This window comes from Lentinus tigrinus (assembly GCF_003813185.1).
Source record: "Lentinus tigrinus ALCF2SS1-7 unplaced genomic scaffold L226scaffold_34, whole genome shotgun sequence".
In the NCBI taxonomy this organism is placed as follows: Eukaryota; Fungi; Basidiomycota; class Agaricomycetes; order Polyporales; family Polyporaceae; genus Lentinus; species Lentinus tigrinus.
In genome coordinates this window covers 1-16,797 of record NW_027137943.1, presented here as the reverse complement: position 1 = coordinate 16,797, position 16,797 = coordinate 1, and the positions used below count along the sequence as shown (strand labels likewise).

Here is a 16,797-nt window from a genome sequence, read left to right as displayed (position 1 = left end):
ACTTGGCAGGTCGGATGTAACGCGGCCGTCGGGATCCTGAACAGGATGTGGCGTCGGGATTTGGCTGCGCATGCAGCTCGTGCGGACGTGCGTAGGGCGTCGGAGGATATGTAGGGGCAATGTCGAGTCACGGTTGGAGGTTGAGTACGGAAGGTCTCGGGTCGAGGGCTGCGGGATGCGAGGTTGCGGTATGGTGCTGCGTCATGCCGCGCGGAATATCTCGCTCGTCGTGGAGCGTGTTTGCCCGCGTACCCGCACACGGTGCGCATCACCTCCTCCCTACTGAGATCTAGACCGTCCACGGTCTAAATACTCGAGGGGGCCGATGAGTTGCAAGTGCGACAGGGTGGGACCGGAGGGGTGTTTTGAAATACGACAGATGTGCTTTCCGGCAGCGATGAAGAGGCAACGAAGCCAACGAGAGCCTGTGCATGATGGAAGACGTCTCGGACGACGTGACGAATGGGCTCGGATTGGTGAAGAGAGAGAGACTGAAAGATTGAGTTGTGGCCGTGGTTCGACGAAGGACGGCAGACCAGGCAGGGGAATGGGATGGGTGCGGAAAGTTCATGGAGCGAATGCGGCAGCTGTTGTGCGGATGCACAGCTGGCTTGAGCGAAGAACGTGCGGATGTGCGGCGGATTTGGACGGAAGCCGATGCAGGTTGAGCGTGCTTGTAAACGCTCTCGGGGGATGTGGGATGCGAGGTAGAAGAGGTCGGTTGTGGTGAATTGTAGGGTGACAGGAATGGGATTTTTCGAAGGTAGCGTGGACGTGTAATGGAAAAGGTTGGTGGCAGAGGGTCTGGGAGAGCTGCGCCTGTCGTGCGTCGCGTTCTAGCACTGCTTGACGATGTGGTTTGCGCTGAGGGAGGCGACGAGGTTTTCGACAGGCATAGACATGATGAGGGGGGGAGGCAACAGTGGTTGGGATGGCGGTGAGCCAGTTTTGAGCAGTCCGGTGTCTGCAGATGACGAGAGAGAGCCTTAAAAGGCTTCTGCAGGCTTCGCCGCTGTGGCGAATCGTTTAGAGCGTCGTGACGAGTGTTGAGGGTCAGGGATTCCGAAAAGGAAGGGTTCCTTTCCATCAGAATCGTAGTCCGGGAGCGCGGAATGCGGCGATCGAGGTGACCGCGGAACGGGTGTAACGCACAGATCCCATATGGGAGCGTGCGGGGGGCGAGTACGGGGAAGCGGCAGGAGTGGCGATGGATGGAATGGGGTGCGATGCTTGCGTGTATATGGTGGTACGGACGGAGGGCATCGGGAGCGCAGCGCCATAGTTTATATGACTTACCATGGACGTCTGCGTCCTCCCTACTGAAATCCGAAAATCCTACTAGTCCTGAACCCCATCTTCTCCAAGTCCTGTGTGATCCTTCATGTGTGCGGCCTCCAAATCTTCTTGCAACTCATCGTCGTCGCCTTGAGAAGTCGAGGCTTCCATAGCTCGGAGTCTTGAAGTGGATATGTCGATGTGAGAGTCGTCATCGAGCCAGGGCAGCTCAATACGCTCCCGGGCCAGATAGGGAAGTAAGCGGAAAGCAGCGATGGGACGGTCGAGGACAGCGCCGTCGAGCTCGCAAACAATGTACGCTCCGCCGCGGTTGCGGGAGAGAATGACATAGGGGCCGAGATACCGCGGTCGCATTTTGCGGTTGAGGGATTTTTCAATTGCTGTGTTGCGGACGAGAACGAGGGCTCCGCGCTGAAAGTCGAAGTCCCGGATAGTAGCGTAGTGGTCTTTCTCCATCTGTCGCGCAGCTCGAAGGCGGGCTTCATAGACTTTTGAATGGATCCGTTCGAGGTCCTCATGACGGCGTGAAAGGGCACGGGCGCGGGCTCCAATGAGTTCGGCGGTGGAGACAAGGTGGTCGGGCGTGGGCATGAGATAAGTAGCTTCGGAGATGTCGAGCGGGAGGACGGGATGGCATCCCGTTGCTGCAAAGTAGGGTGAGCATCCCATACGGCGTCGTACTGTAATGCGATCAGCCCAGAGGACATGAAAAACGAACTGCGACCACTTTGACTGGTCGCCATTCGCTGCCTTGTAGAGGGCCTGTCGTATGTCGAGATGCGGCCGCTCGATAATCCCGTTTGCGCGCGAATTGTAGCTTGATATTCGTATGTGCCGAATGCCATAACGCTTTGCAAGGTAGTCGAGAGCCTTGATCCATGGAGTGCCATTGTCCGAGACGATTTCTGCGACGGTGCCCCAGCGACAGAGTACGTCTTGAAATAGCCAGTCTCCGAGGGCACGGCCGGTTTCGCGGCGCAGCGCACGTCCTTCTGCATAGCCTGTAGTAGCGCAGCGTCCGTGTGCAAAGTACTTGAAGCCGGAGGACGCGGGGAGGTGCATAGAGTCGACATGAAAGCGGACGAAGATGGAGGGGGGAATAGGAACGGTAGGTGGGATGAGGATCTGTCGGAGCTGTCGAGTCTGGCACAGATGACAGGTGCGGATGTACCACACGACGTCTGCTTGGAGTTGAGGCCACCAGAACCGCTCGAGGATGAGTGCCGTCGTAGCGAAGGTGCCTTTGTGTGCGACGTCGTCGTGAGCTTGTCTGAGGATGTCTAAGCGGTGGTCGGGCCAAATTACGAGCTTGTCTGGGCCTGAGGAGCCTCGACGCCATAGGCGGCCGTTGAGGACGTAGAAACGGATGGAGTATCGATGGAACGAAGCGTAGGCTTCGTCGGAGAGGTCGGAGGGACGTTGGAGGGTTGTGAGATAATGTAAAACTTGAAGGAGTCGGTCGTCTTCGAGTTGCGCAGAGGCGGAGCGGGGAATAATGGAAGGGTCAGGTTCTGAAGGTGTTGAGGAAGGTAGAGTCGTTTGGGTGAATAGGGGAAGGGGAAGATGTCGGTGAGCATGGAGGATAGGAGGGGATGGGTTGACGAACTGCATGAGACCATTGAGACGGTCTATCCAGTCGTCTTCTTCATCGTTCGGGGTCGGGTCGTCGTCTAGAGGTTGTGGGCGACGTCTAGAAAGTCCGTCGGGGCCGTGGAGAATTCCAGGGACATGTACAAGCGTGAAATGGAATGTTAGTATTGTTACAATCCACCTGTTGATCGACGCGCTGGGGGCCTCGTCCGGGTTGTTCAGCATGCCGCGGATGTATTTTGCGTCGACTTCGACCACTAGGTTTCGGACACCGATGAGGAATCGCTTGCAAGCCTTGAAGGCGCGGTACAGTCCGTAGATTTCGAGTTTTGCTTGTGAATAGGCTGATTCGCGTGCGTTCAGGACTATGGAACCAAAGCGAGCGAAAAAGCGGCGGGTAGGGTTGTCGAGATCGCACTGGGCAAGGAGATAGCCTATGGCGATGTAAGAGGTGTCGACAGCGAGAATGACTTCAGCGGGAGAGGTGTAATCGATGGGTCGGAGGGCAGGTGAGTGAATGAGGGCATTCTTGAGGTCGTCCATCGCATCTTGCTGCTCCGGGGTCCATTGGAAGACTGCCCCCTTCCGTGTGAGCTGCGTGAGAGGCCAGGCTCGCTTGCCGAAGTTCTGGATGAATGAGCGAGCGACGCCAACGGTCCCGAGGAACGCGCGGACGTCCGACAGGTCGTGGCATGGTCCCCAGTTGATTATCTTGGCGTAGTTGCTCGGTTCCGGGACGCGTCCTTTGTATGTACAGCGGTGGCCGACAACTGTGTACTCGAGAGCAATCAGTATAGATTTGATGCCTGAGAACGTACCTCCGGCGTATTTGACCCGCTGTACAATGCGATTGACGTCTTGAAGTGCTTCCCAGACGAACCGCCGGATGCCTGAATTTTCTGGGATAGTTTCATAGCCTTCGCCGTCCGGGAGCTCATATCTTGTCTTGGGTCCTTTGACAGGGATGTCGTCGATGAACGGCTGCGTGACGTGCGGAATTTCATCTTGTAGGATGTAGCAGACGTCCTCGTGGAAGATCGGCACTGAATTGGTCCATCCCATAGGCAGGGTGACGAGTCGACGTGCTCCAAAGGGTGTCTGGAAGGTTGTGAGGTCTCGGGACTCCTCGGCGATTTTCCTCTCGTCGTAGCCCACGTATAAATCGAGCGCAGCTCCGCAGGCACGAGCGGCGAAGCTCTCAGCGAGTTGTTCAGTGAACGGAGGGACGCCGGAGTGTGCGATGGTGACAGCATTGAGGGGCTCGAGGGAATGGACGAGGCGGAGGGACTTGCCATCCTTCTTGACCACACAGAACCACCTGGACCTGTACGACGAGTTAGAGGGTTCATATACGCCGGCAGCTTCTTTGCGACGTATAATCGAGCAGACTTCGTCGAAGAGGCCGGGAGGTATTGGAATATTGCGCTGGACCCATGGTTTGTGTGGGATGGTGGGGATGACAATGGGAGGGAAGAAGTCGTCATGGAATTGGCCTCGCTCTGAGTCGTCCCAGGCGAAAGCTTCATTTTGCTGCATGTAGAGTTGGTGTAGGAGTGCTCGCTCTTCGGGCCATAGGAACTGGTACTCCGGCATCTTGTCGACCGCATCTTTTCGCTCTTGTGTGTATCTGCCGGTAGGGACGAAGGGCGGAGGGTGCGGAGAGAGCGGAGGCATGTCTGCGAGTGGGTCCCCGGTTATATTTCGCACTATGCGAAACTGGTCCGGAAGTGGAGCGAGTACGGGCTTGACTTTCCTTGCCACAGGCTTGTATTTTCGTTTCGCGGCAAAGGCAGGCACGGAGGAGCCTGGAGCGAGCGGAGAGTGGGTAGAATTCGAATTATAAGGGTCTATGGAAGAGGTCGGGATATTAGAAGGGTAAGAGGTCGGTTTGGAAGTATGATTTGTGTCTAGGACATGTGTATGGATAGAAAATGAGTCGGCGATATTAGGGTGTCGATTAGGAGGTGAAGCAGAGTCGAGAGGAGTCGAGAGGAATATTGGTTCGAGTTTTTGAGTATGATGGAAGGCAGAATATGGAAACGAGGGGTCGGAGAGAGAGTCACAGCCAAGAGTGGCTGGATTACAGGTCGAGAGGTAGAGTAAATCTAGGTGAGATGCAGGGTCGAAGGTAGAGTCGAGAATGGAATATGAGTGGAGGGCGACTGAGGCTGGGGTACCGGGAACCGAGTCTAGGACGAGAGCGACCTGATCACCGTCCTGAATCAGTTCGCCCAGCTGTAAAAACCCGGGACGCATTCAGGACAGCTGCAGAGGCTTCGAGAATATTGAGGATCAATGCGGCGATGTGTAGGGATTGTAGTTTCGATGTCAGAGTTCGGGTCGTGGAGGATAATGGTCTGTGAGCCGTCAGAATTTGTCTGGACGATGCTTGAGGTGAGGATGTCGAAGGGTCGGCCTAACAGGACATCGTAGGCTGGGGAGCGGATGACATGGAACTGTAGGTAGACAACAAGTGAGCCGAAGCGAACAGGGACATTCCTAGCAAGCCCGAGCGAGTTGTCGAGCTCGCCGTTCGCGCTCTGCATCTCCAGCGTGATGCGGTGGTCGTAGTCGAGCCCTAGAGCATGGCAGACTCCTTCCGACATCGAGACGATTGCTGATCCACTGTCGAGGATACAGGAGACCTTCCTCTTGCTCATGAACACGCCTTCGACCGCTCTGATGGCCGCAGACTCGAGTGCGACACGGAGAGGGACCGGGTCTTCGCTCAGAGGGAGTTTCCGGAGGTATTGCTCGTATGGGTCTTGAACTATTAGTGCGCCGGGCGGCGGGGCTTGCGCAGCTTGCTCGAATCCGATGGGCATTGAGTTGAGAAAAGTTTCGACACGTTGCGGTGCCTCCTGAGCCTCGGGATGGGACGGTAAGTCGTCTGCAAAGGGCAGCTCGTCAATGTCCTGCACAAGAACCGGTTCAGCCGTTGCCGCGACTCGGCGCGTTGAACAGGCTTCACGGGTTGCTTGTCGAACCTCTGGAGCGATTGACAGTAGCTCTGCTTGACTGAGCGTGATCTGATTCTCAAGGCAGCGCTGGAAAACGTTTGCTGCATGTCGAGCGTCGTAGATAGGAGGCTGTGTGCGATACGCGGGGTCGGACCTCTTTCCAGTGGTCGCAGGACGTGGCGGAGGTGCTCCGAAGTTGCGTTGTTGCGGAGGGGCATAGGTCGCATCGCGCGCCGCTGCATACGGGTGCTCAGGGAACGCAGAGGGTACCGCCGAAGCAGGAACAACAGCGGGGGCGGTAGCAGCCGTCTTCTGTCCAGTGGTGGTCTTGTCCGGTTCGTCCGAGGGCTTGTCCGATGGTTGTGTGGTCGCGGAGGGTCCTGTCTCGTGTCCTGGCAGCTGGATCCGTGGTCGTTCCTGTCCTGGGGTCGGGGCCTTCGTCGGGGCTTCCTGGGTTGTTCCTGGGATGTCTTCTTCGTCCGGGACCTCTTCAACACGAGCGGACGGCAGCGGGGGGAATACATCGCGAACTGGAGGCTCGTCGAAGCGTACTTGACGACGCTGAGCCCTCTCAGTGCGATTCTCCGTCTGATTCCCGCTCTGTCCACTCTGTACCATGTTCTTCGGCCGCTGCTGAGCTTTCCGACGCTCCAGAGCGTAGATCTCCTGTCGCAGGCTGTCGATCCGCTGGTCGACGTCGAGTACGTTGTGTATGAGTCCTCCTGCATGTGCGACAGGGGTCCGAGGGTAGTCCGAGGCGAGATACGACGGTTGAGAGGATGTGTGGGTCGTCGGAACGCGATACACAGGTTGTAACATAAGCTGAGGTGCGACAGGAGCTGGCTGTACACGGGCCTCGGGATATAGCCGATAATATTCAAGTACTCGTTCGTGGAGCGTCGCGCCTTGGACAGCAGCCGGTACGTAGCTTCCGGTTGGCAAAACGACTTGGTACTGGTCGTTTCGCTTGACCAGACCGGCCGCTATGTCCGCTTCGACCAGGGGACAGCGTCGGATAGGGTGCGCTGGGTCTCCGCAGTAGATACAGGTCCGAGGACCAGTCGTGGTCGATGAGGAGGGTCCTGAGGCTGTCATGTGTGGCGGAAGTTGTCTTGCTGAAGGTCCGAGGGCTGTAACAGCTGGTGCGGCGAGTTGGGCTCGCTGCATCTGCGCAAAGGCGGTCGTCATCGCTTTGAGTGCCTCAGTAACTTCGGCGAGCTCAGACTTGATCACCGGCGCGGGCGGAGACGTGGTAGACGTCGGTAGGATGGGGCCGAGGGACTGCTGGTGCGAGAATGACGACGGGACGGCCGCTTCGAGGATGTGGCGGACGGCTTCCGTGACCTGAGGGACTGAATACTGCTGTCGAGGGTAGAGAACGTCAGGGTGTGTGATACGAAGACGTTCGGTTACCTGGCCATGCAGCGGCTCGCTGATCCCTTGAATAAACATGCGGTCGCGTTCGTCGTCGCGCAGGTAGTTGCCAGTGACCAGGAAGCTTGCAATGTCGCGGAACTTGCGGCTGTAATCGTTGAACTCCTTGATTGAATGAACACCGGCGGCCGCGGTCATGCGCACAAGCATGTCAAGGTCCCGAAGTGTGTAGAGCATCCGGCCGCCTTCGCCGATGTATTCCGCGAGTATGGCCTTCTTGAAGTCGTCGTAGGACTTGAGGGGGTCCTCGAACTCCGGGTACGACTTCCAGATTGTCTTTTCCGAGTCAGGGGCGTACCGGACCGCGTGAGCCTTCTTCTCTCGCGGACTGCTGACACCAGCCTGCTGGAAGTTGTATTCGAGGTCTTCAAAGAAGCCGATGATTGATCTTGCATCGTTGTTGGGGTCGAAGGATGGTGCTCCAGCGCCGCCGCGCGGAGGCATGCGATACGGTTGTGCCATGGCTGTAGATTGTGTCTGTAGTTGCTGTAGGAGGCTTCCGACGATGGGACGGAAAGAGGGGAGATCGGTGCCAGGGAACGTGAGCGGGAGAGTGTGCCAATGTTCCAGAGGAACGTCTAAGTCGTCCGGCGGGGGAGAGAGTGTCGAGGATCGGGATCTGGGAGTCGGGGAAGATGTTGCAGAGCGGAAAAGGAGGTGAAGGGCTGCGGCTTCGTCTGAGCTCGAGTCTTCGTCGTCGAGCTGGCGATGCGCAGCTTGAGGTGATGGGATGGGGATGAGGAGGTCGGTTGAGTCGTCTAGGTTGGGTACTGCGCTTGCGAACGCTGTACGGACTTCTTCTTGGTCAAGAGCACGCTGCTCCGACGCCCGAGTTGAGCGAGACGTTTTGCCGGTCTGGGAAATATTCCAGACGGCGGGAAGGAGGGGGATGGTCTCTTGCGAAGAGCTAGAGACCGAGGAAATAGTGTGAGTGGGTGGCAAAGATGTCAGGAGACTCGCCAGGTGGAAGGACTCGGTTTTTAAACTTCAACCCTCGCGGTGGGCTCCAAATGATAGACCTGCACGTTGCGTGCGTGAGATCGAAGGTGCGAGAGTCGTCCGAGCGTCCACAAGGGGAGAGGAGGGAGGAAAGCAGAGAGAGAGAGGAAAGAGGAGAGACACACAGGGGTGTGTCGAGCTGCAGAAGAGGAGGGACAGTCCAACGGGACGTCGAGTTTGTCGTAGATAGTTGCTATAATAAAATTGTCAGTGTCGTCGTCGTCGTCAGAATACCATAGTCTGCGATTCTATGTTGAAGAATGAACGGTCGGGGGTGCTCTAACTCGCGGTCTCGAAGGGGAGGGAAAAAACTTGTCTATAACGACGGTACCGTAGAGTTTTTATACATGAGTGAGCGGGGAGTTTCGGAAGGTGGTACAACGAATTTCTAAGTACGGTCGGAAGCCGACGGCGTTGAGTAGGGAGTCGGAGGAAAGGCGGAGACAAGGGGAAAACACGAGAGGGGTGGAGAGCGTCAAGATCCGGGTAAGCGAGGCGCGTGCACGTGACCGTGTTGCGCTCGCTTTCCCCGTACGAAAGTCTATCATAACGAAGGGGGAAACAATGAATAGTGTATCATAGGTGTGTGTGGTGAACAAGATAGATGAGCGGAGGTGTTTTGTGGTACGATACGAGCGGGAGAAGCAATGAAAATCGCGACAGCGCGGAGCGCTGTCGTACTTGGCAGGTCGGATGTAACGCGGCCGTCGGGATCCTGAACAGGATGTGGCGTCGGGATTTGGCTGCGCATGCAGCTCGTGCGGACGTGCGTAGGGCGTCGGAGGATATGTAGGGGCAATGTCGAGTCACGGTTGGAGGTTGAGTACGGAAGGTCTCGGGTCGAGGGCTGCGGGATGCGAGGTTGCGGTATGGTGCTGCGTCATGCCGCGCGGAATATCTCGCTCGTCGTGGAGCGTGTTTACCCGCGTACCCGCACACGGTGCGCATCACCGGCAATTCAATATTCATATACTGCCCCTGCGCGCTGTAGTCCGTCCATCGCCACTACTCTCAGGTCCAATGTTCAGAAGTTCAGACGGTAATGGGAACCGGGATCACACGCCCAGCCAAGCCCGCTCAAGCACGGCGAGCAACATCCCCCGCTCGACTTCCCCCATCCGAACCGATACCGACGCGGAGGCCGCTGCGAGTCCACCCACCCCCTCCTCCATCCCCTCCATCTCCATCTCACTGCGCGAACGCTTCCGCACGCGCTCCCGCGGATCTTCCGACTCCGACTGGCCGGGCCCTGCAGCTGGCATTGTCGGTGTCGGTGTCGCGTGCCCATGGCTAGCGTTTGTCCCCCTTGGGCCTGTCGAGCGTGGTCCACGTCCCGCGTGATTCGAATGCGTCCGGGATGAGCAAGAAGCCGAAGCACACGAATCCGAAGCAGAAGGGCACGAAGACGAAGAGCAAGAGCAGCAGCACACGACGATCGGTGACGACAACGGCTCCCGGTCCACGTCTACGTCCACGTCCACGTCCATTGCCACCGTCGGGACAAAGTCTGAGCGTCGAGCACGCGGCTGCGTGAGCCGCAACAGATCCGCCAGCGCGTCGTACACCGCTTGTTCGGCCGCGGTGTCCGCCGACGGTGCTCTTGGTGGGTCTGAGTCTGAGTCGGACGATGCATGCTTGCTGCCGCGGCCATGTCCTTGGTTACCGCTCGGGTCCACCACGCCCACCTCCGCGTCGGGGCTAGGATGATTGTTCGGCCCAGAGGATGGCGGGGTGCACGTCGTGGCACCAGTTCCATTTCCCTTTCCGGTCCTGGATCCAGTCCCAGTCCCAGTGCCACTTCCAGCAGCAGTACCACCAGAACCCGGAGCAGCGGGCAAGACCCGGCGCAGCGCCGTGCAAAGATACCACACCGCGTCCTTCCTCGCGAGCCGCGTCACCCGCTCACGCTCACGTTCACGCCCGCGCAGATCCTCCGCACATTGCGTCCCTGCTCCCCCGCGCTGCGCGTGCGCGTGCGCGTGAGAGGTCTCTGCCAGCGATGCGGGTGGTACTCCTCGCACGGGACCGCCCCCCGGGCCCGAGGTCGCGCCAAGAAGAGTTTCGCCGAGGTTTCCCGCCCAGCGCGAGCGCAGGCCCGTGAATACCGCACCAGCAGAAGCAGCGGCAGCCGGAGTCGACGCACTAGCAGTGGCACATGCAGAAGGGGCAAAAACAGCAGGGCGAAGCGGGTGCGCGGAGGATGTGCCTGGCCGCGTAGAATCGTCGCGCGATCCAGGCGGACAGGGTAGATTCTGATACAGCACATGTGCGAGCCCGGGAAAGGTTCGCGGAGGCACTTGCGAATGCTGCTGCTGCTGCTGCTGATCGTGATTCGGGTTGCCAGTAGAACTAGTCGTCGTTTTCCAGGAATGTCTTGCTCTACTCGTACTAGCACCTCCCCGGTCGCTGTTCGCGCTCGCGGCGTCCCCACGCCCGCCTTCGCGCGTAGGCTCCTTTGTGCTGGGTCCGGGGCCCGGATCGGCGCTGTTATCATTGTTGAGATTAATGACGAATGCAGCGCGGTCGCTGACAGTGCGCCCGATATCAACAGAGTCCGAGGCCAAGTTCGGTGGTTCTGCTTCTGCTTCTGCTTCCGTGCAAAGGAGAGGCCGCACGGGGAGGTAGAGCTGCGCCAGCTCGCGCACGCTTTCCAGAGCTAGGAGCGTCTTGACGTGTCCAGCGACAGGAATAGCAGCAGCGAGCTTTGCACCTATTCCTGGGGAGAGGGGGCCGGAGGTTGCAGCCGGAGAACCGGGCAAGACGTCTTCGAGGGCGGAGAGCGAATCGTCGAGCAATGCAAGGAGGGCGGGGCGTAGATCCGTCGGGAGCTTCGAGCTAGAGCCAGAGCCAGAGGACCGAGGATTGGTGCGGGAGCCAGAACGCGAGCGAGCCTCGAGGCATGCTGAGACGAAGCCTTGCGATAGGGGATAGAAGGAGCGCACGATAGGAGCGAGAACGAGAGCATAAAGACCGCCTAGGACGTCATCCATTGCGTTGAAAGCAGCCGTTTGTGTTTGAGATGCGCGCGTACGGGCGACAGCGGACTTCCGCTTTGCGTTGGCCTGCGATCCAGCCGCGGTGTAGTGTCGTCGCAGCGATGTTAGAACAGTCGAGATCAGACGGCGTAATATTGCAGTGAGCGCCCCGAGGAGTGTGGCCGGGTCGCAAGGGGTGCAGTTGGAGCCAGAACGACCAGCACTAGCAGCACTAGTCTTGGAATGCAGGCTAGGTTCTTGCTGGACGCAATCGCCAATCACGAGGTCGAGAACGGACGCGATGGCGCGCAAGGCGCGAATGGTCGTTGAGAGAACGAGTTCCACTGCCACGGAGAGTGGGTTATCGTTGAGCATGTCCGCCATCGTATCGAACGCTTCGAGTGCGGTCGAGACGTTCGAAGCAGTCGGGACACCTAGACAAAGGGGCGAATGAGTATGGAATCGAGCGCTGGGGTTCAACTCAGACAGGGAGGGAAGGCATCATCCAGACATCTAACCAATGGTGGGACAGCGGAGGTGTGAACACTCGGACGAACCGGCGCGGCGAAGGGCGTTAGGGTATAGGCAATAAGGTGCTGTTGCGAACCTTCCCCCGAAGGCCTTCTCGGGCGATATGGCGGGCCCGCACACGCATCCAAATGTCTAGATGAAAGGAAGATGTTCCGAATGCGTTCTCACCTCGCCATAGAATGGACGTCGGTGGCATGGGAGAGAAGGAGCTTCAATGAGAGAAGAGAAAGCAACTGAATGAAGAAGATACGGAAGGGCGCGCATTGCTTTCCGCTCAAGTGACCTCCGAGGAGTGGGGGATAGGACGGAACATCGCAGTTCGCGATGAGCGCAGTGTGCGTAGCAGCGGAAAATGACCCATAACGGAGATCAGGTCCCGGAAACGACATGACATTGCTGAAGGAGACAACTGGGCGAAACGCGCTATGATGGTCGGTATTCCACTGTAGAGGTCTGATCAAGCTGAGGCACGAACGGACTGGAAACCGCGATGTGCCTGCGGGTGCTCCTGCGGTGAACGATTCCAGCGCATCGATGTGGGTCCACTCCCCAATTTAGTCTCAGCACCGTCCGGCATGCATATGGCCGCGTCCGAGTAGATCGTGCGCAAAGAACCTGCTGCGCGGTGATTGAGAAGCCTTCCCCAGGCGGGTGATGCATATGACGCAGGTCGGGGAAGAGACTGAGCGGGCGCGTCCCCGAACTGCCTTCTACGGTGTCGGCGATCGTGCCATGCGCTTGCCTCGGGAAGATCCCTTTGATGATCCTAGTAGCGGGAGACTCCACCGGCGCCATAACCACTCATGGCGGCAGGGTCAGAATATCATGCTCCTCGGGCGGAGTTCGCCCGCTTGCCAGAAGACGCGCTCCAATATACTCCAGTCTCCAATCGCGACGTCGGGGGTACCGAGCACAAGTGAAACGACGCACCAGCTAACGCGCCACCTAGTATCGCACTCAATTCCATCTTCGCTTGTGGCAGTGGTGCAGTTGCTGCAGCCGCGGCAGACGCTTTCGTAGGTTTCTTCGTCTTTGCTTTCTTCTTGGACGCAGGCGCATCTGACAGTGGCTCCGACTTGTCATTGGTCTCCGCATCGAGCGCCCGTAATTGGTTTGTGCGGGCGGCTTTGCGGAGTGCGAGGAGTTCTAGGAGAAAGACACGTCAGTGAGTGTTCTCACGCATGTCCAAGACAGAGTCAGAGTAGTGAATGTCCGTATGTTTGATGCCGTCGCTCACACATCACACGAAAAGCTGGTTATCACAAGGACAAGTCACACCTCCCTGCGTCCTTGACGCGTTGACTAGTGCCGCCGCTCCTATGCCGATACTTTACGAGTCGTATCTGTCGCCAGAACCACACGCTCGCGTTGCCTCCAACGTATTCTATGCCAATGATGCGACGCGCGCCCTTCCTTACCATAAACCTCCTCGGGCTGATGCTAGCATCCAATCTCGGGATCATGGTTTTCGACGAAGAGAGATGGCGGGCGGGTGGCCAAAACTTGTCCACGATGCGGAAGTGGCATAAGCGGTACGCGCTCATGAGGAGAAGGAAAAGGAAAAGGAGTTTGGCCAAGCGAGAGACAAGAGCGAAGCCCAGCCGCATGTCGAGCGATCGACCAAGAATCCCACTTAGACGACCCACACCAAACCGACATGCCTTGCGGCAAGTCGAAGGCATACAGCTGTGAGCTGCCCGACTATTGGGCCACTCGCTACAACCCCACCAGGAAGCTGGAGACAAAGATAGAGTGACATGTGGCGAGGACATGCGCTGACCTGTGGAAGCCCGCGGCAAATACGGGTACGGACAGGGGATTGGCCACTCTTGGACGAGGACAAAGGATGGCCCACCTACACCGCTCAATCCCCTCCACAGGGCTGTAGACCCTTCTTGAGTCAAGAAATCCACGCAAACCCTCCCATCTACCCGTACCCGTACCTGTCCCCCACAGGTATTGGTACCCGCGGATGCGGGCGGTGGGCTCCCCGTCACCCATACCCCGCCAGTGCTATGCCTTAGCCTGCGGGCATCTATGAAGGGAACGAGTAGATGAACGGGTCAAATCATAGCGCGACGGCAACCACGTGGGCTATGCGGAGAGGGAAAGTCAATTATCACCACAGCCAGGCCAGCGGTGGAACTATGTCCGTTAACTCAGAGACGGGAAAGACGAAGCGGGCGAGAGGAACACGCGCGCTCTGTCGCTCTGTCAGTGCGGCGCAGAAAGTACATGAAATCATGCGGTCCGGGGCAAAATGCACCGGACAGATACCACGGTCGATCTGACTTTCTGGAGTTACTGCAGCGAGACAGAGCCTTTCAAGCACGCTGCACTATAGCAGAGCGGATTGGACGTCGAATTCGCATTGCCCCTGCTGCGCCCATAGAACATAGTACAGCGTTCATCCATCAATGTCCAGCCGCAAGGACAGGCTATTCCTTGCACGGACAAAGGAAGAGCCCGGGGAAGATATGTGGATGCAGCAACGGCGCATACGAGAGGCTTCTTGATGTACATGACACCCTGATGGAATGACGGAACGCACCGAGTTTCTCCTTATCGTATTGCTCGTGCAGTTCCTTCAGGTCCCGCTCGAGCGCAAGGACGCGATCGCGCCAGGGGTTCGGAGATGACGCTCTGTGGCAGTCTGCAGCCGGGTATGACGGGAAGGCTGCCTGCAGATCAAGGATGTATGCTGCCGCCAGATAGGTTTTCGAGCATATCAGACAGTGCGTTTCTGGTGAGAAGGACCTGATTGACCTTGGATGGACTGTTCAGCTGGCTTGTGCCGCAGAGCAGCCAGGGCCTGCGAAGGACGGGTGCCACTGATCAGAGAGAAAAAAGGAAGAGATATGTTGAAAGACGGATACTATGGCGATGCGAAGCTGTTGGCCTGCGGGTGCCATGTGCGGCGGTGTGCGGGTGGGAGGCGACGGCCTTCGACTTCGTGGTCGCTCCGAGAGACACTCGGAACGCCTGCAGCTGCGAGCGCGCTGTCGCGACGCGTCCAGTCACACGTCTGTCACGCACGTTCTGGTGGCAGCTCGCGTGTCTTCAGGCGTCGCAGTACTTGCGGGATCTCCGTCTGCCATGGTACAACTCAACTCTAGGTTTGCTGATGCTACCCTTCGCAAACGAGGAGAGTCGAGGGCACAAACTTCCGGATCCTCTAGGCTCACTTATCCCGCATCTCAGCTCTTCAACAAGACTATGTGGATGACTACTCTCCCTAGGATGTTCTCGCACAAAGTATGAGAGACATGACATTGTCCCGATTCTTTCATCGATGTGAGTGAATGAAAATTGGCTCAAGGGCTGGCTTTGCTCGGAACGTACCGGCTCGACGGACTACAGTTCGCTTCCCCCATTGACCTCGACAAGAGGCGGCGCACATGCCAGCCTCCGCCCACCTAGGTATAAGGGCGCTCTCTTGCCTCCGCTTCATCCTCTCCAGACACCACCACCACCGTTTCATTGCATGCACACAACCTCGTACTTATTCCACCCAAGTCGTCCACCTGATATGTTCGCCGTCTATCATCCTACTCGCCCTCCGGACCTCTCCCCCACCCGGGGCCATGGTACAAGCCATCACGGCCACCACCCCCCGGGTCTCTCCGCTTCTCGTGTGCGGTGCCTGTGACGCTCCTCCACCGGTCAAGCTTTCGACGCCACGGACATTCCTCTCGACGATATTCTTTGGCGGGCATCGCTCTACCAGGTGAGTGCCTATGGACCTCTCGGTACCCTCGAGCATCTAACTCATCTCGGTCCCTTCAGTCAGCCCTCATCAGGACAACAACCTCCGTCGTCGCGTCCGCACGTCAGCCTGGAGCCCACAGCAGAAACACGAGACCAGATCGAGTACTGCAGAGTCGTCGACGTTCCGACACCGTTTAGTGCCGGCGTGCACCATGCTTTCGCGCATACGCAAGTCCGCTCAGCAATACTCGTGCTCTTCTCTCTATCTCTTTCCGTTGTCCGACTCTTCTCCTCTCTTCACCTTGGACTCTCTGAAATCTCTCCCGTGCGCGGGATCTTCTACGACTGCGATTGCTACATGGACATGGTGAGTACTCTAGAGTACATCGTGCTACCCTTACGAACTCGTTTATAATCCTGTGTCCACAGCGCACCTGCCCCTCAACTTGCCCACCGGTCACCCCAGAAGTGCGAGGACGCAACTTTGGGTGAGCTGGACGTCACCAGCATCTCCTAGCATTTATTGAACGCGAATGTCAGACCACAAACACCTGTCGCTCGCCTCAGCAACAGGGCACGATGATCTTTCAGACTTCTTACTTGCGCCACGTAGGAGCTGGGTGGAGGATGGGGTCGTCCTGAGGAGGAACCTGGCTGACCTGAGTCGAGGCTTTCGGTCTTGGATTGCCACTGTATACATCTCCGCGCATGCTGCATCGACGATCACCATGTCCATGCAATCGATTCCGCGCTCACTTGGACTCCTGCTGTGCCCGCCTGACGTCTCGGCTATGAACTGAGGCTGAAACTTGTGTCTTTCGGCCGCACAGCTCAGTATCGCGACTACTCTTGTACGGCTCTTTCAGTGTCTTGCCCTGGTATTGGTCGCCCCGATTATCTTTTCTCCATGAGAGATGCCGGGCGAGTGTGATCCACAGCAAGCGCGGAACGTACCGGCTCGACGGACTACTACTCGCTTCCCCCAAAACAGACGGCGGCGCGTATGTCAGCCTCCACCTCTCCTGGGTATAAGGGCGCTCCGCCGCGTCCGCTTCCCCCTCTCCAGAAACCACCATCATCTCATCGTTGCATGCACACCTACTCCTACCTATTCCACCCAACCCGTCCACCTGATATGTTCGCCGTCTATCATCCTACTCGTCCTCCTGACCCTCCCCTACCCGGGGCCATGGTACAAGCCTCCGCGGCCACCACCCCCCGGGTCTCTCCGCTTCTCGTGTGCGGTGCCTACGCTCCTCCACCGGTCAAGTTCGATGCCGCGGACGTTCCTCTCGACGATACTC

At 58.0% G+C, this 16,797-nt stretch overlaps 6 protein-coding genes across 6 annotated transcripts; 1 reads left to right on the top strand and 5 right to left on the bottom strand.

Moving 5' to 3' along the window:
• Positions 1 to 4,173: 4,173 nt before the first annotated feature.
• Positions 4,174 to 5,142, bottom strand: L226DRAFT_469601 (uncharacterized protein; the record flags this gene model as incomplete). The annotated part of the gene is made up of 1 exon (XM_067676234.1): positions 4,174 to 5,142. A coding segment is annotated over one exon (969 nt), but the record flags the coding sequence as incomplete, so codon positions are not given.
• Positions 5,109 to 7,742, bottom strand: L226DRAFT_525675 (uncharacterized protein; the record flags this gene model as incomplete). Its single annotated transcript, XM_067678982.1, has 1 exon — positions 5,109 to 7,742. One exon carries the CDS (start codon positions 7,740 to 7,742, stop codon positions 5,109 to 5,111), a length of 2,634 nt encoding a protein of 877 aa, XP_067531318.1.
• An 835-nt stretch (positions 7,743 to 8,577) lies between these two features.
• Positions 8,578 to 8,928, bottom strand: L226DRAFT_219306 (uncharacterized protein). The gene has a single exon (XM_067672983.1). It carries the CDS (start codon positions 8,825 to 8,827, stop codon positions 8,621 to 8,623), a length of 207 nt encoding a protein of 68 aa, XP_067531317.1. The 5' UTR covers positions 8,828 to 8,928; the 3' UTR covers positions 8,578 to 8,620.
• Positions 8,929 to 9,227: 299 nt separating this feature from the next.
• On the bottom strand, positions 9,228 to 13,606 carry L226DRAFT_562614 (uncharacterized protein). Its single transcript, XM_067683509.1, has 7 exons — positions 13,064 to 13,606; positions 12,965 to 13,017; positions 12,716 to 12,931; positions 12,401 to 12,585; positions 11,954 to 11,994; positions 11,862 to 11,917; positions 9,228 to 11,688 (listed from the first exon to the last, which is right to left on the bottom strand). Exons 1-7 carry the CDS (start codon positions 13,555 to 13,557, stop codon positions 9,335 to 9,337), a joined length of 3,399 nt encoding a protein of 1,132 aa, XP_067531316.1. The 5' UTR covers positions 13,558 to 13,606; the 3' UTR covers positions 9,228 to 9,334.
• Positions 13,607 to 14,223: 617 nt separating this feature from the next.
• On the bottom strand, positions 14,224 to 14,697 carry L226DRAFT_469518 (uncharacterized protein; the record flags this gene model as incomplete). The annotated part of the gene is made up of 3 exons (XM_067676229.1): positions 14,224 to 14,486; positions 14,552 to 14,597; positions 14,662 to 14,697. 3 exons carry the CDS (start codon positions 14,695 to 14,697, stop codon positions 14,224 to 14,226), a joined length of 345 nt encoding a protein of 114 aa, XP_067531315.1.
• A 175-nt stretch (positions 14,698 to 14,872) lies between these two features.
• Positions 14,873 to 16,395, top strand: L226DRAFT_219273 (uncharacterized protein). Its single transcript, XM_067672982.1, has 4 exons — positions 14,873 to 15,512; positions 15,576 to 15,860; positions 15,923 to 15,981; positions 16,034 to 16,395. The coding sequence occupies exons 1-4, from the start codon at positions 15,184 to 15,186 to the stop codon at positions 16,291 to 16,293; spliced, it is 933 nt and encodes a 310-aa protein (XP_067531314.1). The 5' UTR covers positions 14,873 to 15,183; the 3' UTR covers positions 16,294 to 16,395.
• Positions 16,396 to 16,797: the final 402 nt, after the last annotated feature.